Here is a 23,534-nt window from a genome sequence, read left to right as displayed (position 1 = left end):
ATTCCAAAGGACAGGATATCTGCCTTTAAGAATTTATAGTCTTAAAAAAAAAAAAAACTTGAATGAAAATTATATAACAAATTCACACCTATAAGAAAATAAACTGTACAAAACAGGACTAGGGGATATAGATGAAGATGACTGCAGAAGGGAAATAGTTGCAGCTGGTAATCATTTAGTTATCAAAGTTCAGCTATGCTAAAAATCATCAGGAAGCAGAGCCCACTCTTAGATTCAGAAGTCATAGAGACATACATCAGTGGTATTAAAACCATGGTGTGGGCGGTCTTAGCCTGTCCTTAGATCATAGAGGCTGAGCACACTGTGAGTGATATTAATAAAAATAACTTGAACTTCTCACCCATAACAAGCACAGTTTTTAAATCTGCCTGAAGAAATAGTTTCAGACATTCAGCAAAGTAATTTGTCTTTTCTTCTTCCATGGTTTGCATTATAGAAGCTATTGAATTATTATATGCTCTACTCCTTAGTGGCCTCGGTCATTATCAGAGGTCCTAAGGTTGCGTCAGCCTCTGGTTGAGGATCACGTTTTCAGTCTAATGCTGTTTTTATATTACGCCAGACAAGTTCGCAAGTGTTAGATACTTCCTATGCTTTCGTCGTCAGTCCCTTACTTTCTCCTCCTCTTTTAGGTTCCTTCGTAACCATTTCACTATCAACATTTGTTAAACCTATCTGTATGTAGGTGGGAATGGTGGGGCCAGGGATGGGTTGTGTTGTTTGTGTTGTTTTGTTTTTATGTTTAAGGAGTAAGATACAATCTCATCTGTTTGATTAAGTGAAGTATTGTTTCCATTTATAAAAGGTGTATAATATTGATTTGATTCAAAATTGTCTTTTTGACATTTTTAGTATATGTGCTGCCGAAGCGAGCACTTTTTGACATTTTTTATTTTAGTCTGTTACAGATCTTATAAACAGCTATTGGTTTATGTAAATAAAAGGTGTTTTAGAATCTATGCTACCAATTAGAAGCTGTTTCCTACCACCGTGTTTAAAATGTTTAATGTATTATAATTGAATTTAATTGCTTAGATTCAAGGCTGATTGTATCCACAATTGTGAAGTGAGGGACACTGGTCCTCTTTCCTCCCAGCTCTATTCACTTCTATGTGTAGCAGAGCGCTTAGTCTCTCCCTGTCCTGACTTAGAAGGGTGTTTGACTCCTCTCCTCGTGGTATGTTCTGAGGCCATGTTTTTTGTACATCATTAAACATCAGTAGGTTGGTCATGTAGAGTGGTAGGCGTGCTTATTGACTACCCTGATAATCTCTGTTTTCGACTGTTAGAGAACCTTCCATCACAAAGTTATTTTCTTTTGCATTTTTCTACCTCAGCCTTCCTGGTCATATTGAAATCTGTCAACGTATACAGATAAATTATATTTTAACTACGAAACTATTCTCATTTAAGGAAATGATTAGTTGTTTTTCTCCTACAATGACTTGGACTAGGTCTTTATAAAAAAACGATCATATATTATGAGTCTACAACTCTACCTATTTTTTATCGTTTTTATTATATCACATTAATAATCTACTTTTCTATGATTATTCAGAAAAGACGTGTGACTTAACTTTTGTCTTGTGTTTCAACAGAAGGAGAATATGTTAAAATGTTTATGCGAGGTCGGCCAATTACAATGTTTATTCCTTCTGATGTGGACAATTATGATGACATCAGAACAGAACTGCCTCCTGAGAAGCTCAAACTGGAGTGGGTGTATCCTTTTCTAACATGACAGCAACTTTGTTTGCTTCATTTAAGAAAAATTAGCTTACCTAACCTATCAAAGATTTTTATACCAAAAAAGTCAACGTAATAAGTATAACAACCACTTGAGAAAGTAAAGAGATGCCATCTCTGATCCTTTCACATCATGTTACATCTGTTTTGCTATTAGCAATTTAAAATCATCAAAATTAACATCTTTGGATAGGGCAAACAATACTCTGTGATTATCATGGCAGATACCTGTGATGTGGTAGAAAAGGCATTGGACGGGAATTGGAAGACGAGTGTTTGAGTCTTGTCTCTGCCACTTACCCCCAGCGAACCTTGTTTTCTTCATTTATAAAAAGGAGTTAATAATCCCTACTTCACAGGCCTGTTGTAAGAATTAAATAAGAAAACATCAGTTAAGTATTGTGACCTGTGAAATAATGTGAATTATTTTATTACTCAATTAAGGTTGCTTCTAATTCCAGAATTAACTTCTGGTCTCAGCCAGACCTTTTTTTAAAAACGGCCACATAAAATAGAGCTCTCCTAATTTCACTTAGAAACTCTCCCTTTTAGAACCTCTAAGAAACTCCCAGTGAAATAGAAGGGAGCTAATAGTGTGAACTCTGCTTTCTGCCTCCATTTTCCTGCGTCCTCTTCCCTCAACCCTTGAATCTTCCCTCCTGTGGCAGAAATTAGCTTGGGAAATATCACCAATTCTGTAACTCCCTACAACTTAAGACACTCTGCCTACCAGACTGTGCCTGGCTGTCTCTCATTCATCATTTAGGTCAAGCATAAATGTCATTGTCTCAGATGGCCCTTCTTTTGATTCCCTCTCTTTCTCTCCGTTTAAATTACGTTCTCCTTTTATGCTTCTCCTGGCATCCTGTTATTTTTCTCTCCGCAATTTCTAGTGATACATGTGATGTTTATTTCTGTCGTCTTAGCCAGAACAGAAGCTCCAGAAACACAGGCCCCACATTGTTTGTATGCTCAGTTCTGTGCCTGACACATCGGGAACTCAATATATATTTGTTTGTTGAATGAGGAAACTAAGATTTAAGCCCATTGAAAGACTCGGGGTTTTACAAGAGATAGTGACAGGATACGAGTTTTCTAGTTCCAGTTCCGTCCTATTTACATTATGCCTTTCTGATTCCTTTAAGTATCCTTGAAAAAATTGTTAATTTAACGCCTTGAAAATTATGCTTATTAAAAACCTTGACTCTTTCTTTTAAGATATGGTTATCGAGGAAAGGACTGTCGAGCTAATGTTTACCTTCTTCCTACCGGGGAAATAGTTTATTTCATAGCATCAGTAGTAGTACTATTTAATTATGAGGAGAGAACTCAACGACACTACCTGGGTCATACAGACTGTGTGAAATGGTTGGTATCATTTAACATTGTTCATTTTTTTTATTTCATGCTCTTTTTTTAATGTGGGTTTTATTGGAAATGATTTCTTGTGGAGAGCTCAGAATTTAAGGATATTGTGGCATTATGTAGAATGTATTTTTAAAAGAGAAAAGACACAGACCTCCAAAATGGTGCTGTGGTATCAGCAGTCATAAACAACATGACCTTTAAATCTCGATTGGGACCTTTTCTGCTTTCTCAGGTCTTTCATGGTCCTTTTCTTCTGGCCCGTAGTATCAAATACATGTGGGGCATGCTAGACTTTTACAGATATCTGAGAGTGATAATTGGTTACTAAATACTTACTGAGGATTTAGTCTATGCAAATAAACTTTGGACTTGAGGCTTTTCTTTTTGGGAGACAGAAATCATGGCTGAATAAGGATCATAGTATCCCATAGGGTATCAAAATAAAAATGTGAGAACGCCTTTTAAATGGTTTTAAATTATTCCATTAATTTTGCTGCTACTTAGTTAAGTTCAATTATTTATTGCTTAAATTCGTTATTTTCCAGCATTTAAAATCTTTTCTATGTCAATACTATTCTGGCAACTATGTCAGAAAAAAATATATATGACTGTTAGAGTATTGTGTAGATATTATGAAACTTTTAGAGATGATTAAAATAATACGTTTTACACTGGAAGAATAATGTATGTACAGAATTATTTATTACAACATTGTTTGTGATAATAAAGATTGAAAACAGCCTAAAATTCTTTCTGGCTGGGGATTAGTGAAGTTGTAGTGTACCCATAGGTTACTATGCAGCTATAAAGAACGAATGAGGAAGCTCTTTGTGTATTAATATGGAAAGATCTTTAATATACACTCCTAAGTATAAAGCTTAAAAAACAGAAAGATGTGCACAGTGATTTACCATTTGTAAAAAGCAAGTGGAAAATAAGTATGTTGGCCTCCACATATGTAAATTTTTTTCCAGAATTATTAAGAAGAAGAAACTGATTATAGTGATTATCTGGTTGGAGTTTCAGGGGATGTGGGGGTAGTAGAGAGAGGTAGATGAGATTTTAGCAGATGGGGCAGGATAGGAAAGAGACGTTTCTCATATCGTTTTATAGCTTTTGATATTTGAACCATGCAAATGTATTACCTAATCTAGAAATTTTACTTTTTAAAACATATTTTGAAAGATCTGAATTACTGATGGTAAAATATTAATGTGTTAGATTTTTAGTTACTTTTAATGTAGTTGACTTCAATTAAGGACATAAACTATTTAAGTAAAAGGAAATAGTATTTGTTAAAGAAACATATTGATAAACTCTAGCCTCCTTAGTAATCAAAGAAATTAAAACAAGGTACTATTTATACCAATCAAACTGTCAGGACATTTAAAAAGATATAATTCTTAATCAGGGGAAATTGTAGTGAATCTTTTAAAACATTTTCTTAAATGACAATTTAAATTGATACTACTCTCTGGAAAGCAATGAGCAATACATAACAAGAACAAACAAATTTATATTTCTCAGTTGAGCTTACCCCTCGGTTGCAAGATGTAGAAAGATTCGAGATATGGACATGAAGACATCGTTTAAACATTTTTGCTAGTCACTCATATGTTTATCATGAAAAATGTGTGCATATATGCTGTACTATGTTTAATTTGTACTTAAAAGTTCCTTGCCCCACGTTTGACCTGTAAGAGTTTAGCATTAAGAATTGACTACCAGGTTGGAGGCACTAAGTGTGAAGGTGCCCACTGTTGTTGTGTTCCTTTGTAGAAGGTAGAAGTGATAGAAGAGCTATTAAGTCAATGATATGCATAAGGATTATGTAACAAAATGGAAAAATGCTTATGTTTTAACAGATTAAAATTACACAATAAATACTGCATCTTCACTATAATAAAGCCATGTGAATGTGTATGTGAACCATAGGTGCAGGACGAGAAAGAAACTTGTACAAATGAAAGCAGTTTAATTTGTCATGCCACAATTGTGAATAACGATTTCCTTCAAATTTAGCTATCCATTAATTGGTCTGTTGAGTTTAACAAAGAAAGAAGTATAGCTGAAAACTTAGAAAAAGAAATCTTTTGATACTTGGCGTTTATTTGATTTACTAAACAAAATAAAAGAAATGGGTCACAGTGAGATTTTTTTTTGACTGAAAAATCTGTTTGAAAAATGCTCATACTAATGCATATTTCTGCTGTTTCATATTACCTGTATTTAAAATTGTTAATACTACTTTTTAGCCTTTCTATACATCCTGACAAAATTAGGATCGCAACTGGACAGATAGCTGGAGTGGATAAAGATGGAAGGGTGAGTGGCATGGTTTTATGCCTTCTCTACCTAGTGATATTGCTGTTAGAATGGAATTGATGGTGATTTTTACCACATCTCATTTTATTCTTCTAAAATTTAACTACTAAGAAATTTCTAATATAAGCAGGATAAAATATTAGAATGTAAGAACAGTCCAAAAGCAAAAGAATCATACTACTTTAATATTTTTTTTTCCTAAAAAAAAACCACAAGTGTTCTCCCTAAAGAAACTATTTACTTGTAAACATAGGAGGACTGATAACCTTGTTACTGTTTTTTGTTGTTGTTGCTGTTGTTTTTTAACATAGAATTACTTATCAATGTGTGTAATTTCCCTAAATGGATGTACCCCTTGATTTTATATATGAGTAGAACTGATAACACTTAAAAGTTTTCAGTTACTATTCAATATTATTAAATAGGCTTACATAACAAATTCCTTATTTGTAAGGATGAACAGTGAATATTAATGATGACTGATTAGCAACATATGACTATACTCATGACATTCTCTGGCTTCCATTTCTTTAGTGAAAAGGAGTGGGAGGGGTCTGAGACCCCCTTCCAGTTCCAGATTTGTTTTAAGGAATGTTTGCTTAGCAATTTATTGAACACTGACTTTTAAAAAGTATTATTTTCCCAGGAATAAAGGTAATGCTAAAAGCAGGATATTGAGAACAAATTTGCCTGGGTTAGAATCCTGACTCCAGCTTTTAATAGCTTTATAACTTTGGACAACTTATTTAAATCTCTGTGTCCCCTCAGTTTCCTCATCTGTTAAATGGTGACTGCAGTACTACATAGCTCATAGGATTATGATAATTAAACGAATTAATACATGTAATGTCCTTAGAATAGTATATGGCACTTAGTAAATACTCAAGTCATCTGCTGCTACTATTATTATCACTGTTGTTACTTCCTTATTTTCATGGTCTGAGAAAAAAATGCCTGCTCGAGATTCTTTGGGGGCATATCTAAATATAGTAGTTGTTTTTTATTAGATATTTATTCATCCCTATTACTTTTTAAAGACAGCAAACACTTCCGTGTTGTTCTGGTATTTGCATCCACTTACATACCAGTTAGTCCTGATAACTTGTGTTTTTCCCCTTGTTTTTGCAGCCTTTGCAACCCCATGTCAGAGTGTGGGATTCAGTTAGTCTATCCACACTGCAGATCATTGGACTTGGAACTTTTGAGCGTGGAGTAGGATGCCTGGATTTTTCAAAAGCAGTGAGTAACAGATTTTAAAGGAGTAAATATAAGAAAGCTGCACAAAGAAACAGAAGAGAAGTTATGTTCAGTTGTGTGTGTGTGTGTGTGTGTGTGTGTGTGTGTGTGTGTGTATGTGTTCATAGAAAGTTATAAATCTGAACTGAAAAATGAGATGTTAGCTATTGCTTAACAATGGCCAGCATTTTAACCTAAGCACTAAAATACTTTGTTTTAGATAGGATCCAGGATGTTACACTTAATTATACTCAATTTTATTCTGCCCTGAAATAGGATTTCAGTGTAGTAGCATGAAATGGTTATAGGAATACATACATAGCTTCATAAAATTGAAACAAACAATAAGATGTGCTTTTGTTCAGCTTGAATAATGGAGATCTGTTTTATTTAAAAAATTCACATACCTGAAATTTGGCCTATTCTGCACAAATGCTGTCTTTTCTTAGTGTCATGTTGGACCAAAGGAAACATTCAGACCTTTTTACTAAAGTTTAGTTTTAAAGTTTAGTTTTTACTAAAGTCATGAATTATCTGGGTTCTGAATTGATAACATGAGTTGAAAATTCAGTGTCTAGCAGTCTTTCCTAATCATTGAGGCTTTATTCTGAGGAGAAAATCAAACAGGATGTTACTCATTTAAACATTCTATTTGTTCTTAAACTATATGTAATTATTACAGAGTATCCAGGAGACCTTCTACATTTTAAGATCCATAATTTTTAATTTAAATACCCCTCCATATTTTATTGGGCCTCATTTATACTTTAGAATTACTGATGTATTTATATTATCTCTTCAGTTCCTAGCTATCAGTAGCTGCATTCTGGAGTATGGGAGTTTTGTGGCACATGAGGGACATTTTTAGAGCAGAAAGGTACATTTGGATGGATATAAGAACTTTGCTAGCTTGAAGGCACTGAATGTCAGTGGTCAAATGGATCAGGTATTGCAAGAAAGGCATTTAGGAAAGGAGATAAAAGGACACAAAGGAAATAATTTTACTACCTTCCACCCCCACCTCCCCCATCCCACACACACACACTAAAAATCTCTATAGCAGGAACTGTTGTCATTTTGTTGCTACCACTGTTAAAATGTTAAGACTTCGATTGCCTCATACTCTATTTTCCTAGTTTAGGTAATCATTACAATACAGGCTAAAGGAAAAAGAGAAGAGAGTACAGTAAGCTCTGTCCTTCCTCAGTACCTCCCCTCTTCACCACAGTATTTCTTTATTCAATAGACATGTAAGGCATGTACTGCAAATGCTACTAGAGGAAAAAACAAAAACAATTTTTAAATATCCACAGTTTTCTTTCTTAAACTGGGAGATTTAAATTATGTGAATGAAAATAATTTTGGAAAAATAGGAATTTAGTTGTTTTTATTTATCTTGTTTATTCATATTAATATAAACCAGGTATATCATGGAAAACAAATTGGCAAACTTTAAAATAGCCACCAATTTTAACTTGTTCCATCAAACTCAAAATTTAGTCAGGTGCAAAGTTATGAATTTATGTACATTTCACACCTCCCTCAAGGGAATATACTTTAGATACAAGAAAGAAGTATAAGATGCAGAAGGGACTAGAGTATCCTCAAAATGAATTATCTGCTATCTTTGAATGATAGAAGCGGCAAGATGGTAAATGGAAATCAACCTAGGGGAAAAAATTAAAAATCGAAAATATTTCTTAAAAGAATCTTTAGTATATTTCTGAAGAAAATACAGTCTTAGTAGTATGTTCATTATATTTCAAGGAACCATTTGTTTAAAGGATTTGGGATTATCTTAACATTGGCAGTTTTAATAATATGGTTATTTCTTAGAAAATCAGCCTTATCTGAGATTTTTTTAAAATGCCTTTAATTGACTTTTTTTTAGGATTCAGGTGTTCATTTATGTGTTATTGATGACTCCAATGAGCATATGCTTACCGTGTGGGATTGGCAGAAAAAATTAAAAGCAGCAGAAATAAAGGTAAACAAAAAAAATTTTTAATTAAGCGTTATCTTTTAGCATACATTGTTTGTTTTACAGATACTTGCAAGTATATTGCATATCCTTAATTTGCAAGAGCACATCAAATGGCCAAATTCTTCAGATTTATTGATTTGTCGTTTTTATTAAGAATGCCAGAATACCATTCTTACGGCATTCTTAAGATAAAATAGTCAAGCAATGTCAACCAATTTCAGTGTTATTTCAGACACATTGTGCTACTGAAATGTCAAAGTAGATGGCTGTGTAACTCAAAATTAAGACTGAATACTCTACTTGGCTGCTTCTACTTCTTTAAGAAAATGTATTATTTCATTCAATCTTTAAAGTTTTAAAAATCTAAAAGAAAAATTCAGCCTAAGGAGTATGGCTGACATAACTGAAAAGCATATGTAATGAGAAGCTTTTTGCTCGCAATTATGTTTGTGGGATTGTTACATAAAATGCTACAGCATATTTTATAGTTCCTATAGAACAGTGTTGCTCACTGTGTGAGATGGATCAGGCTATAACTTGTAAGAGAAGAATGTAAGGTTAGCATTGCAACTGCATTCACGTGGGTCAGAAATGAACTCCCTCTGACAGGCTTTCAAAGGGATTCAAAATGACAGGGTGACTAAAAAAAGCCTATGACATGTTTGCTGTACACTTAAATAACATCGCATTCCTCTTCAATTGCTTGTGTGTGCGTGTGCTCTGCTCTCTCTCAGCAGTTTTGTTTTGTATAAGCTTCAAGCTTTCAGCTTATTGGTTGAAAAGAGGTTACTTCTTTTCGATTAAGTTAATCTTTTGAAACAAATAGAGTAGATTTGATTGTACTTGAAAGGAACGTAAAATGTCAGGAAACCTCAAACTTTAAAAAACATCAATGAAGATACAGATCGTCTTTTAGCCATCATTCATAGGGAAGTTATACGGAAGTGAAATATGTGAATTTTGATCCTTCGTAGTAAAGGGTGCCAGATGACGTCTCAATGTCTTTCCTCCTACTGGCCATTCCTTGATCTGCTTTCCAGGACCTTAAGTTGGTATTCTTCAGAGTTATAGCTCATGTCCTCCACTGATATCATATAGTACTTCTACTGTCGCCTTAGTTACTATCTGCTGTGTCCCACATGAGTTAACTCCAGTCCTGATCTGTCTCACAGATTTAAACCTACATTTCTTTTTGCCTGCTAGGCATCTTTATTTGTAGTCCCATTCCCGCAAGTCAAGGTCAACATACCCAAATCTGTCCTAATCATCTTCCTTAGCCCCCAACCAGTTTCAACTCTCAGTGAGTACCATGTTTCCCCTAAAAGAAGGCCTTGCTGGACAGTCAGTTCTAATGCATCTTTTGGAGCAAACATTAATATAAACCTGGTATTATATTATATTGTGTTATATTTATTATACCCGGTCTTACATTATAGTAAAATAAGACCGGGTCTTATATTAATTTTTGCTCCAAAAGACACATTAGAGATGATTGTCCAGCTAGGTCTTATTTTTAGGGAAACACAGTAACACCATTTTCACTTGGTTTTCAAAGCTAGATACGTGGGCATCTTTCATGACTCCTTGTCCCTCGCTTCTCACACCCAGTCAGCCAGCAAGTTCTCTAACCTCTGTCCCAAATGTCTGTATTAGAATTCTTTCCAGTGCAAGCAAAAGATCATAGGGGAATTTTGCCTCAGGAATCACTGATTCTCTGTCTTTTCTCATAGCTTCTCCTTGTGTGTCGACTTTATAGTCTCAGAACTGTAGATGAGTATTTTCAGAACTGTAGATGAGCTCTGTTCTTGCTTAAGTCACAAGGATTTGGAGAGTTGATACATAACTTAATTTATGTAAGTTTAAAACTCAGGAAGGCAACTTCAAAATCTTATTGGCAGAAATTAAAGAAGACCTAAATAAATGGAGTAATATGGAATAAAAACAAATAGAAGACAGTATTACATTGATCTCTGTGTTCATCATAGTCAGAATCACAGCATGATTGGTATAGAAGTTGACAAGCTGAATATTTGTGGAAATACGAATAGGTAAGAATAAGACAAATATACAAAGGTTGAGGGTGTAAAATAACTGGAACTCTCACACACTGCTGCTAGGCATATAAATTGGTACAGCCATTTTGGAAAACGGTTTGGCATTATCTACTAAAGTTGAATGTATGCATATGCATACCCTCTGACCCATCCTGTTTCACTCCTAGGTGTAAACCCAACAGAAGTATATAAATGTGTTGACCAAAAGACACGTAATGAAGAATAATGGTAGTCCCCCAAAAAAGGAAATTACTCAAATACCCATCAATAGGAGAATAAATAAATCAATTATGTGTTCTTTCCATAAAATGGAATACTGTACAATTAGAATGAATAAATTACAATACATGCACCAACGTGAAATGGATCTCACAAATGTAATGTTGATAGACTAAGCCAGACATGAAGAAGTACATTCTATATGATTCCATTTAAATAAAACATTCAAAGCTAATCTTTGGTGCTATGAATTAGGATCCTGGTTACTTGAGCAGAGAGAGGGGATAGCGACTAGAAAAGGGATCTGAGGTGTTTCTGGGATGTTAATAATGTTCTATTTTTTGCTCTAGATGCTGTACAGAGGTGTGTTCAGTTTGTGAAAATTTATCAAGCTACATACTTAGGATTTGTGGACTTTTCTTTTCATATAATACACATCAATGAAAAGTTAAAATATCTTATAAGGCTACATTGTTATCCAAAGTGATTTAATTTCATAGATCAGTTTATGTCTTGAATATCTTATCACTAGCACCATAAGATTGTGTATAGTTTTATAACCTTTGATTAATCAGTTTGACGTAAGAGTCAACTGTCAAGTAGTTTTGATTTTGTCTAAGTGAGAACGAAGGACTATTCAGTTTTTAAAAGGCAACATCATCCTAGAAAAGAGATGACTAATTTTTGCTGTGTTATTAACACATTATGTTTAAAATTTACTTTGACCTGCTAGTTATATTTAGTTCCATACTAAACATTGTGGAGAATTCTGTAACAAGAAGAGGTACTGCCCTTTTCCTTCATTATATAACCCGATAAGGGGAAAAAGCATTCAGACTAGATTGTTTGGCTTTTACTTATGTGCCCATGCAAGGCCACAGTGCCCAAATGTTAGTAGTAGAAATGTAAAATTTGCAGAAATATTGGAGCTATTGTAAAGTTTTTTTCAGTTAGGTCAGTTTTTTCAATTGTCATTTTATTAGTACTATAAGAATATAAAATGTATTGTCTTTAACTCACTTTGTTCGTAAGATTACCATGTTGGTTTGCAGTGCGGAAATACTTCCATACATATGAAGTTCTTCGCTAAGTTAAAAAACATTAAAGATCACCCTGCAGGTGAACAGCAGCTAACAATAAACAGCTTTACAAGCATGTAGATTTCACCTCACTACTAAGTTTAAGTAGATGCTTTTACTAAAATACCAATTTAGTAAGAATTAAATTATTTACTGAACATACTGAAATACACTGTTTTTAAAAACATCATCACTTCAGTAATTTCAGTAAAAGACTACTTGTAATTCCTTTGTGACTCTCATGCCTGTTTTCCTCCCCTTTTTTCACTCTAGTCTTAACTTCTGTCTTTTTTAAGTTTTTTTTTAGGAAATAGCATAAAAGCTCTTTGTTTTTATTTCTATATGAGTCAGTAGTGACCATTTTGTGTCTACTTTTTAAGGTTTTAGCCTGAGGCTGAATCTCTAAATCAGTAATATTTTCTTAAATGAATGAGTGGTCAATAATAATAGTAAAAACAAAGCTAAGACTTTTTTAAAGTCAAAATGGCAGTACATTTAAGACAAATGTACTTTGTTCTTGCATGTGATAGTTTTAGTGTTCTTTTCCCTGACTGTGCAAGAAATTAAAATAATCTAAAATGTCTTTCTAGTGCAGCGTTATTATATATAAATAGCATAAAACATATAACAGTGTAAAGACATCAAATATTATTATAAAAAGTTATTAAAATTTTTCAAGAAAATAGGTCTTGGAAGAAAAAGCATTTTCTAAAAATTTTATCCTGTGTTTGATTATCAGTATTCGTAATTGGTACTTGATGGAGATAAGGATATACATTCATTTAAAGCTTTGTTTCTTTTTCCACAGACAACAAATGAAGTTGTTTTGGCTGTGGAGTTCCATCCAACCGATGCAAATATCATAATAACATGTGGTAAATCTCATATTTTTTTCTGGACCTGGAGTGGCAATTCACTAACAAGAAAACAGGGAATTTTTGGGGTAAGGATCAGACTAAGTTCATTATAAAACCTTAATTGTTTAATTGTTGAGTAAGCATAAAGTCGTCATGCCAAAGGGAAAGCTAAAACTTCTCATTGTTTCTTTGTAGAAATATGAAAAACCAAAATTTGTGCAGTGTTTAGCATTTTTGGGGAATGGGGATGTTCTTACTGGAGACTCAGGTGGAGTCACACTTATATGGAGCAAAACTACTGTAGAACCCACACCTGGGAAAGGACCCAAAGGTACAGTATTCTCCTGTTCGAGTCATTCCTTTCTAATTTGCACGTACTGGTATTGCCGTCCCGTCTCTTACCCAGACCAGGAGACAGAACTGCAGTGAAACACTATGAGAGCTACTAGCATACCTAATGGTTTTAAGGTTCTTCATAATGATTTTTTTAAATTAAATTACTTACCCAGTTATTTATTAAGCATATGTAACCTACATTTGATTCTACGCAACTTTCTAGGAGGTCAATACAAAATAATTAGAAAGAGATGGTATAGATATATGTTAATTTAAAAAGCATAAAGATTAAGAGAAAAATCATTCTGATCTTCTGAGTTTTTGAAGCCTTCACAGAAGAAATGGTATTTAAGGTAAGCCATAATGTATGTACAGGACTACACAAGATAGGGAACCTTGGTCCCAGTTTAGGGAAACAGTGCAAGCAAAAGCAGAAAGATGGCTATGAACGTTGGGCATTCAGGGTAGTGTGAATAAATTTGTCATGTGAAAGTGGTAACAGAAACAAGTGATAGCTAGCCAATTTGAAGGAAATATGATTTTAAAAAATAATAGTGTTTTGTAATTCCTCTTAACAGTTTAATGTATACTAAGCCATTGAAAATTTATGTAGGGATAAAAGATACAGATTTTCTGAATCCTTAAACCTAGTTGAGCTCACCATGGAAGAGAGAAGAGCTGTGAGGCCAAGGATCCTTTATCCCATAGTTAGATGACTAGAAAAGAGCCTGCAAGGATGATAGAAATGAGATATTAAAAAATAAAAACAGAACAAGTTAACAAGATGGGGTGAGGAGGAAGGGGGAGAGAGAGAGAAAGGAACATCCCCTACCCTGTCTCTCCGGAGTCTCTGCATCAGGCTTTGGAAATCACATGTGACTTAATGAATAAGGGAACCCTTGTTCCCATGCTCAGAAGGAAAGACGAAATTTACATGTCTCTCTTCCCTGATAAACTTTCCCAGGACTAACACAATGTCTGGCATTTGGTACTAGCTTTTTAAAATTATTTGTTAAACATTTATTAAGGAAATGACTTTAATCCTACCTTTGAGTGTCAGTGTAGAAGTCAGGTGGTACTGATTAAAGCACTGTTTTCACTGAAATACAGAATTTGAGTATAGCGTTGTAGATGTCTTAGGATTGTGATGATTTTTTTTTATTTATTCGGGTGACAATTGTTAATGAAATTTTGTACAATTTTGTATTACATCATCTATAAATCCCATTGTGTGTTCACCAGCCAGAGTCAGTTCTCCTTCCATCACCATATATTTGATCCCCCATACCCTTATCTCCCTCCCCCCACCCCCCATGGTTGTGATGATTTTTATACTGTTATTTTTTTAGGAGATACACTCACTACGTTAGTGTTTTCCATATCCATTCACCTAAATTTCTAAGTTTTGTAGTTGAATTGAATTAGACAAATTTAGAAGTTAACAAAATCCTTAAATTGTACAATCACTGACCCAGGCATTGTCATGCATTCTTAGCCTCTTTCCTTCAGTTTAGGTTCAAACTTCATATATGGGAAGGATGAGAAGGATGAGGATTCTTAAGAAAAAAAGAAATTTAGAACAATAGTGTTTATCAACTACCTTTCCCACTTATCTCTCTTTTCTTTTTTCTGGGCACATTTGTTCAGTATCAGAAATGCCAGAAAACAGCATTATACATCAAAATTGTGACTTAAATTGTTGGCACAAGTAGAGTTTGAGTATAAATGTACCCTTCAATTAGCTGAATGTGTGTTACGGTGGCAGAGGCAGCGAAAAGTTCAGAGGCTGTTTTTTATTTTGGCTTTTGTCTGAAAAACTTGTGCAAAGAAAATCTGCATGTGCACACACAGGAAACAGGAAATCTAATCTTGTAAACTGGGCACATGAAATGGCCTGTGTTGTGCTCTGCTACATGACTGACCCCATTACAGGCAAACTTGCTAAGAATTTTGTTTCTTCCTTTCTATTTGGGGTTTTCCGTTCTATAAGTATGGCTGGGAAGGATTTGGTGAGTACAGTGAAATAAGTGTTAAGCCCAGATCAGAGCAGATGCTCAGTTTCCATTTTTAAATTCTTGCCCAAACTTTCAACAGATTGAACCTGTTTGCATATCCCTACTATGATATTTCTGTACCCGTGGCAGTCTGAGCTACAATTTGAGTATGCCGTGGTATCATGTCTGATAAAGTGACATTTTTGGGTGGCAAAAGCATAATTTCATAGGTAAACCTTACTATACCTACTATAGTAAGTAGGAGACAAGCCAACTGTATTTTATGCCTCATAAGCTCTCCTGCATATTTTTCTTCTTGCTTCGATACCCTAAATGTAAGCTCACGGGAATCTTCAAAGTGATTAGTATTTTTTTTCTTTTTTTCCAGTTTTTTGAGCTATAATTGACATATAATATATAATTTAAGGCATATGATATGATTTGATATATATTGCAAAATGATTACCACAGTAAATTTAGTTAACATCCATCACCTCAGTTTTTTTTCTTGTGATGAGAACTTTTTTGTTAAAGAGAGGTTTTTTGTTGTTGTTGTTGTTGTTGTTGTTGTTCTAATTTATATTTTTAAGGAGGGTGCAGCTCACAGTGGCCCATGCGGTGATCGAACCAGCAACCTTGTTGTTAAGAGCACCACGCTCTAACCAACCAGTCACCTGGTGATGAGAACTTTTAAGATCTACTCTCAGCAACTTTCAAATATGTAATAGAGTATTGTTAACTGTAATCACCATGCTGTGCATTGCATCCCCAGAACTTATCTTGTAACTGGAAGTTATATGCCTTTTTATCACCTTCACCCCTTTCTGCCACTCCCACCTCTGACAACCACCAATCTGTTCTGTTCTTTTTTTTTAAATGAACATTTAAGTAAGATCATACAGTGTTTATCTTTCTCTAACCTATTTCACTTAGTGTAATGTCCTCAAGGACTATCCATGTTGTTGCAAATGGCAGAATTTACTTCTTTTTTAACACACACACACACACACACACACACACACACCCAACATTCTCTTCATTCATTTCTCTGTCAGTGGACCACTTAGGTTGTTTCAGTATTATCTGTTTTTTTCTGGGGTACAGGGTATTTGTTTCCTGCATATATGAAATATAAAATTTTTCTTGTATGAAATAATTCACAATTTTTAAGTGAGGAAAGGAAGTTGATTATATCTAGAACACCATTAAAATGTTCATTATTTTTAATCTAAGTTCCTTTAAAGGGACTAAGAAATTCCACCATTTTACCTGCCCTCCAAACATGAGCCCATTTGCCCAGTTGCTAAGACTATATAACATGAATTTCATAGTCTCCCTGGATTTGGATTCTATAGTTAAATAGGCACACAAAGCCCTCCAAAGGACATCTTTATTTGGCAGTCAAGGTAAACTTGCTTTTTATGGAAACTTTGTTTCTGTTAGAGATCAGAAGAAAGGGAGAATTTGCAGTTAAGCTTGGATAGCAGTGGTGGTGATTATACCTGGATGTACAATAGGTTTTTAAATTCAAGGATAATTATTTTTCTTGGCAAGTGTTTCAAACATTTGGCTTAAATTAGAATGTTAGAAATACAGGCCCATGAGAAAGAAATCTTTGACTATAAATTTATTTAATAAGTAAATACTGTCTAAAGGAAGCTTTGTTAGTTTGTTTAAATTTGAAGCACAGATATGTTTTAGCTAAATATTAGATCCTCCTTAGGAAATAACTTTCCTGGGGTAGAGGGTGGAGAGTGGGAATCTCACAGAACTGATCACTGCGTAGAGTTTTTATTCTTGATGAAGGCTTTATTCTTCTGTTTTATTCTCTATTTTCTAATCTCCCATCATTCCAGGAAGATCTTAAGTGTTTAACAAGGTTTTTGTCATGTTTTAAAGTATAGAATCTGAGTTAAAAATAGAAGAACTAGATTTCATTTTCCTAATTTCCGGTGGAGATTTATGAACCTCCACACCTCTGCTTTTTGTGATTTCTTACATGGTGCCATGGTACTTTCGTATGACTGTTAATTTAACCATGCATGAGAAAATAAGCCCTTTGCTTTTTGGTGTTTTTTTGTTGTTGTTTTTTAATGCTCAAATAATGCCAACAATATTCTCTGAAAATTCACATCTCTCATATGTCCTTTCTGTCTTGGTCACACCAGAGCCATGATAGATAATTGGCTGGCTGTCCTACTGGACATAATTGTATTGCTCAGTGTTTAAAGTATTTTTAAGTGATGAATGTTGATGTGAGCAGAAGCAGTTGACCTTAATAAAGCAAATTTGTTGGAGTTCTGCTTTCAGCTCTGCTGAATCGGGCAAGCTCTTCTCCACATCAGGCAAACCCTTTCCTTCCTCTCTCTGCCAGATATACCATCTATTAAGTATTTGTATACTAGCACCCTCACACTGAGTAATATTTAGTCTGCTGTAGCATATTTTTTTTTTTTTAGGATACCAAAGCCCTACAAATTTTAATTTTTAAAATATGGCATCTCAAATAGAAAGATGAGTAAAAATGAACACTCTTAATCTTAATAACAGCTTTATTGAGATATAATTTATATACCATAAAATTCACCCTTTTAAAATGTACAATTCAGTGATTTTTAAATATACTCCCAGAGTTGTACAACCATCACTGCTGTTTAACTTCAGAACATTTCATCGCCCCAAAAGAAACACTGTGCCCATTAGCAACTGCTAATGCTTCCCATTCCTCCCTCCCCTCAACCCCTAACAACCATTTGTCTACTTTTGGTCTCTATGGATGTGCCTATTTTGGACATTTCATATAAATGGAGTCATAGTAAGTGTTGTTTTGTGGCAGGCTTTTTTCACTTGAACCTTGATGTTTTCAAGGTTCGTCCATGTTGTAGCATGTGTCAGTACTTCGTTCCTTTTTATGGCTGAAGAATATGCCGTAGTATACCATATTTTGTTTATACATTTGTCAGTTGGTGAACTATTTTATGAAATGAACATTTTCCCCATGTTTATTGAGTTATAATTGACATATAACATTGTATAAGTTTAAGGTATACAACAGTGATTTGATACATGTATACATATGGCCAAACGATGAGCACTAGTCAACGTCTATCACCTCACATCGTTAAAATTTTATTCTGTGATGAGAACTTTTAAGATCTGCTATCTTAGCAACTTTCAAATACGCGTTACAGTATTGTTAACTATAGTCACCATGCTGTGCATTAAATTTCCAGGACTTATTTACCTTATACTGGAAGTTTGTACCTTTTGGCCACCTTTACCCATTTCCCCCCTGAATAATTTTTTTTTCTTTTCTTTTTTTTTAATTAATTTTATTGGGGTGACAATTGTTAGTAAATTTACATAGATTTCAGGTGTACAATTCTGTATTACATCATCTATAAATCCCATTGTGTGTTCACCACCCAGAGTCAGTTCTCCTTCCATCACCATATATTTGATCCCCCTTACCCTCATCACCCTCCCCCCACCCCCTTACCCTCTGGTAACCACTAAATTATTGTCTGTGTCTATGAGTTTTTGTTTCTCGTTTGTTTGTCTTGTTCTTTTTGCTGAATAATTTTTAAATTTGTAATTTTTAAAATTTTTCCAAAGGATCTAACATTTGTTTATTGACTTACTTTGGCCATATTTAAACAAGGCTCTATCTTCCCATTTTTAACCTGGTAACTAATTTGGCTGAGATAATTATCTTCCAAAAAGCCTTACTCTGTCAGCCTCACTAGCCAGATAAAAAGCATTTCTGAGTAATGATCATGATTATAAAAAAAAAAAAGTTTCAGTGTTAAAATCTTATCATCACCTTTAAAAAAGGGGATCTGAGAGAGACAGAGAGAGAGAGTATGTGTGTGTGTTTTAAACTTCAGATGGACTTGACTTAAAATATTTTTGGTATACCTGCTTTGTCCCTCCCTGGCTACATGTAAAGTGCTATAACCATACCAGAAAGTTGGGCTGTCCTTCAGCCATAACATTGGTACAGCTTTACCAGTTTTTGAAGTACTTCTCTGGTTGGTCAAAAGCCACTGCTCCAAGCCTCCAGTGCCCACTTCTGCCCCAGTGCCTTTCCCAGTCCCTGGTATCTGAGCAAATAAAGGGAGTACTCCTTGGCAGGGCAGATTAACAGTGGTTGCTAAATGTTAAATATTATGATTATTAACCTCAGCAGGAGATGAAGGCTTTTTTGAATTTAAGGGAACACTGAATGAAGAGACGTGAATCCTAGTCACAGCTTTGTCACTAACTATGTGGGATTGGTAAAGCTACTGCTATACCTCTGTTTCCTCAGTTCTAAAATTAAAAAATACTACCCTAACTACTATATAAGAGGATTATAAGAGACAGTAAAGTTCTGAGTACCCTCTGTTGTCTATGGAATTATCACTACTTTAGCTTACCTTTTTGTAAGGCTGTATTTTGAAATATTTTCAGAGTAACTAAATATTGACATAAACACAAAAGATTATATTAAACTTCACTATCTGCCTTGCATTAGACTTGCTGAAAATAGGTGTTTGATTGTTACATCATAGGAACTTTTGATTATGGTCCCCAACTTACTATGGTTTGACTTACAGTTTTCCAACTTGACGGTGGTACAGAAGCGATACGTATTCAGTAGAAACCGGCTAGGCTAAGCTATAATGTTCGGTAGGTTAGGTATGTTAAATGTGTTTCAACTTACAATATTTTCAACTGACAGTGGGTTTATCAGGATGTAACACCATCATACGTGAAGGATCATCTGTAGTTCTAAATTTTTCTTCCAGAAATCCACTGAAATCTGATGGAAAATGTTATCACTAGTATTTTTATTTTTTCCCTCATTATGTTAGGTGTTTATCAGATCAGCAAACAAATCAAAGCTCATGATGGCAGTGTGTTTACACTTTGTCAGATGAGAAATGGGATGTTATTAACTGGAGGAGGAAAAGACAGAAAAATAATTCTGTGGGATCATGATCTGAATCCTGAAAGAGAGATTGAGGTAAGGATGGAAATAAAAATTTTTAAATAGTAAATCCTCTAAACTCATGTCTTGTCCCACATTAAGATAACTTACACTTTTCTGGGAAATTGGTGCACATCCTTGTCATTTCATTCCCTGGAAAAAAAAAAAGCATTCATTAAACAAAATAATTTGAAAGAATAAAAAAAAAGGTTGGATAAAATAATTAACTTGCTTGTTTATATTTGAGATGATTTTTAGTGATCCAAAACATAACCATGCAAACTTAAAATTCAACAAACGTTCATCAAATACAATATCCTATTCCAAGGTATATAAAATAACCAGTTTAATTTTTAAAACTTAAAAATAATCTTTTCAACAGTGGACTTAATGGTAATCACTAATTATCTATGCATGTGTCTGCTTCATGATGTGGACCAAGAGTATCCATAAAACCTGACAGGTATTATGTGCTCAGTGAAAATGCGGTAATTGAATAGAAGCGTCAGGAAGTTAAATGGTTAAGAATAGTACTTTAGATCAATAATTCCCAAAGAAAGGGCAAATCTCAGAGTTTAATATAGCTTCTGTTTTTTTGGTGACTTCAATTTTGAACTTATGCTTAGTATTTTCTATATATAACATGCTTTCTAAACAAAATCTTCTCTGAAAAAGAGTATCCTCATAGTACTGCTCTTGGGTTTTATTTCTAAGAAGATAGATAAAAAAGAATTGCTTTATCTCCACCTTGAGTTCATACTATTTCTCTTCTGCACAGATAACTCATACCCTTTGTAGTCAAAGCTATACTATCTAGTTCATCCTCTCTTCCATTTCTAACATAAATTTTGGATTACTTTTAGAATTCAATTCTTTGTGCTTTTAGGAGTAATTTTGGATCCAACTTCATAAAAAGGAAAGAATTACATTATTTCAGAAAAAGTCATTCTTTGAGCTTATTGTCTTAATATAACATTCACTGAGATTATACCATGTAGTGTATTAAATGAGATTGATCTCCCAATGAGTCGGGTTAATGAGTTATAACACTTTACAATATATTGCCTTTTAGTTTACAGAGAAATCTCACATGTACTGTTGCTTATATTTTGATCCTTAGCACAATGATCCTTATAACAATGAAGAGTAGGTAGGGCATGTATTATAATTATCATTATGTAACACATAAAGACATTTGTCTTAGGCCAAATGACTTACCAAAATAAAACAACTGAAACCAGACCATATTCTTCATGTAATCCAATTGAACTTACTCCTCTTCACTCCTAAACTTTAACTCTTGAAATCATATAAAATATAAATTTTAAATGACTGAAGCAAAGAGTGTTGATAATAATATAACTTCTGTGAAATAAAATGTAATTGTCTGAATAAATGAGTTACTATTAGCATAAGATTACCATATTACTTTCGAATTTGGAATTCTGGCATTTATTACCCCATAATTGCTTTCAGCTATAAATGCAGTCTTTGGGTAGTAATTAATGTACGTTAGTGTGTGGATGGTGACATTACAAATTTATTTTTTTTAGGTTCCTGATCAGTATGGAACCATCAGAGCTGTAGCAGAAGGAAAAGCAGATCAGTTTTTAGTAGGCACATCACGAAACTTTATTTTACGGGGAACATTTAATGATGGCTTCCAAATAGAAGTACAGGTAAGCTGTATGATTTTAACCATTAACTGAGCGTTTTTGATGACACCCTTTGTTTCTTACAACAATAGGTGTATTTCATTTTCAGGGTCATACAGATGAACTTTGGGGTCTTGCCACTCATCCCTTCAAAGATTTGCTCTTGACTTGTGCTCAGGACAGACAGGTGTGCATGTGGAACTCAGTGGAACACAGGCTGGAATGGACCAGGCTCGTAGATGTGAGTAAAGCAAAATGTAATTATAATCTCCCCCACAGCAACTCCCCAAGACTAGCAGTTGGGAACTAGCAAAGGAAAAAGGACTCAGCATTGGTTAAAACAAAGTGTTCAGTAAAGGGCAGAGAGAGTGTTTAGTCTCAAAGTATAGCATGAACCCATTTCGAAGAAGCAAATTAAGCAGTGCCAAAGCTCAATTTTTCTGTCAGTTTCAGTAGTAAAAATCAAAAAATTTCACATTGTCGTGGAGCATTGTTATGGAAATGTTTGGGTGTCCTGGTGGTGCTGCAGTTGGATTCAGTAAGTGCTGCTCACTAACAGACTCAACTGTCTTCTTTTTGAGTTGGTCTCCTACTGTGTTTTCTCCCTACCCCACCCAAACATTCACCTTTTCTAGCCCAAAAGGTGCATACACATTCTTTGCAGACTCCAGATGACTGGACAAATGTTCATCGTTACTACCCTCATTATTATTCCACTGCCTACCACACGCTGGTGGTCCTTTACCCTCACCACTCTGCCAGCATATCCCTCCTGCTCTGAAATTCTTTTTCCTCTCATATCCATGTGGCATTTCCCATTGGCTACAATGAAGTTGATTATAATTCCATATTTATATGAAACAGGTTATTTTCAAATGTTTTTGCTACTATTCCCATAGATCTAGGGAGACTTTTCTCATGTACTCCCCAACAGCTGTCTGTCTCTCTTCTAGGAACCAGGACACTGTGCAGATTTTCATCCAAGTGGCACAGTGGTGGCCATAGGAACGCACTCAGGCAGGTAGGGTCTCCAAGGGAAATGTGAGCTAAGTAAAGTGGTGGGGTGTTTAACTGTTGTTCAGAAATGTTCTCAGTCTGATCTGGAGGATTAATCTTTTAAGTGTTTGTTGCTCTTATCTGTTACATATACTCGTTCAGTCATTGGTAATTATTGAGCATCTGCCATTTGTTGGACACTGGTGGCATTCAGGCTACATCAGAGTGCAAAATAAGACTCCCTGTCCTGTGTGTCGGGGTGGAGGTAGAATAAAACATAAACATTATAACTAATTAGAAAATAGTAAGAGCCATAGTGGCGGGGGGAAGTGAGTATAGGAGGAGGGATTGGGAAGGGGTACAGTTGCTAAATGATAAACAAGGTAGTCAGGGTAGGCTTCATTGAGAAAGTGACCTTTCCGGAGACTTAGCTCTCCTCTGTGGTAGTTTCTGTGGTATCAGAAAATGTCTCTCATCTTTTAGGGAAGGAAATTGAAGCTGAAATAACCAAGTTGAACTTTTTATAAATTGTTTGTGCAATAGATTTTGTCATCCGGCCTTTGAATGCCACACAGATAGATAATGAAGGTATACTTCCTGAAATTGTTATTACTTGTCTTTGCAGACCTTGTACAGTACCTTTTCAAGGTTATTAAGTAACATTTATTATCTGTATATTTTAAATAATTGAG

At 34.5% G+C, this 23,534-nt stretch overlaps 1 protein-coding gene across 6 annotated transcripts in view; it reads left to right on the top strand.

Annotated features, from left to right (window-relative positions):
- Window positions 1-23,534, top strand: part of EML4 (EMAP like 4) — a 142,076-nt gene that overhangs the window by 91,256 nt on the left and 27,286 nt on the right. For all 6 annotated transcript variants that reach the window (XM_081068775.1, XM_081068773.1, XM_081068774.1 and 3 more), the window contains 11 exons: window positions 1,620-1,743; window positions 2,986-3,135; window positions 5,391-5,460; window positions 6,589-6,699; window positions 8,588-8,683; window positions 12,841-12,975; window positions 13,085-13,220; window positions 20,076-20,227; window positions 21,745-21,870; window positions 21,956-22,087; window positions 22,800-22,867. In XM_081068775.1, coding sequence (XP_080924901.1) covers window positions 1,620-1,743; window positions 2,986-3,135; window positions 5,391-5,460; window positions 6,589-6,699; window positions 8,588-8,683; window positions 12,841-12,975; window positions 13,085-13,220; window positions 20,076-20,227; window positions 21,745-21,870; window positions 21,956-22,087; window positions 22,800-22,867 — 1,300 coding nt within the window. The remainder of the gene's footprint in view (window positions 1-1,619; window positions 1,744-2,985; window positions 3,136-5,390; window positions 5,461-6,588; window positions 6,700-8,587; window positions 8,684-12,840; window positions 12,976-13,084; window positions 13,221-20,075; window positions 20,228-21,744; window positions 21,871-21,955; window positions 22,088-22,799; window positions 22,868-23,534) is intronic.

Source organism: Rhinolophus hipposideros (genome assembly GCF_964194185.1).
Source record: "Rhinolophus hipposideros genome assembly, chromosome: 12".
NCBI lineage: Eukaryota > Metazoa > Chordata > Mammalia > Chiroptera > Rhinolophidae > Rhinolophus > Rhinolophus hipposideros.
This window is presented reverse-complemented; position numbering and strand designations above follow the sequence as displayed.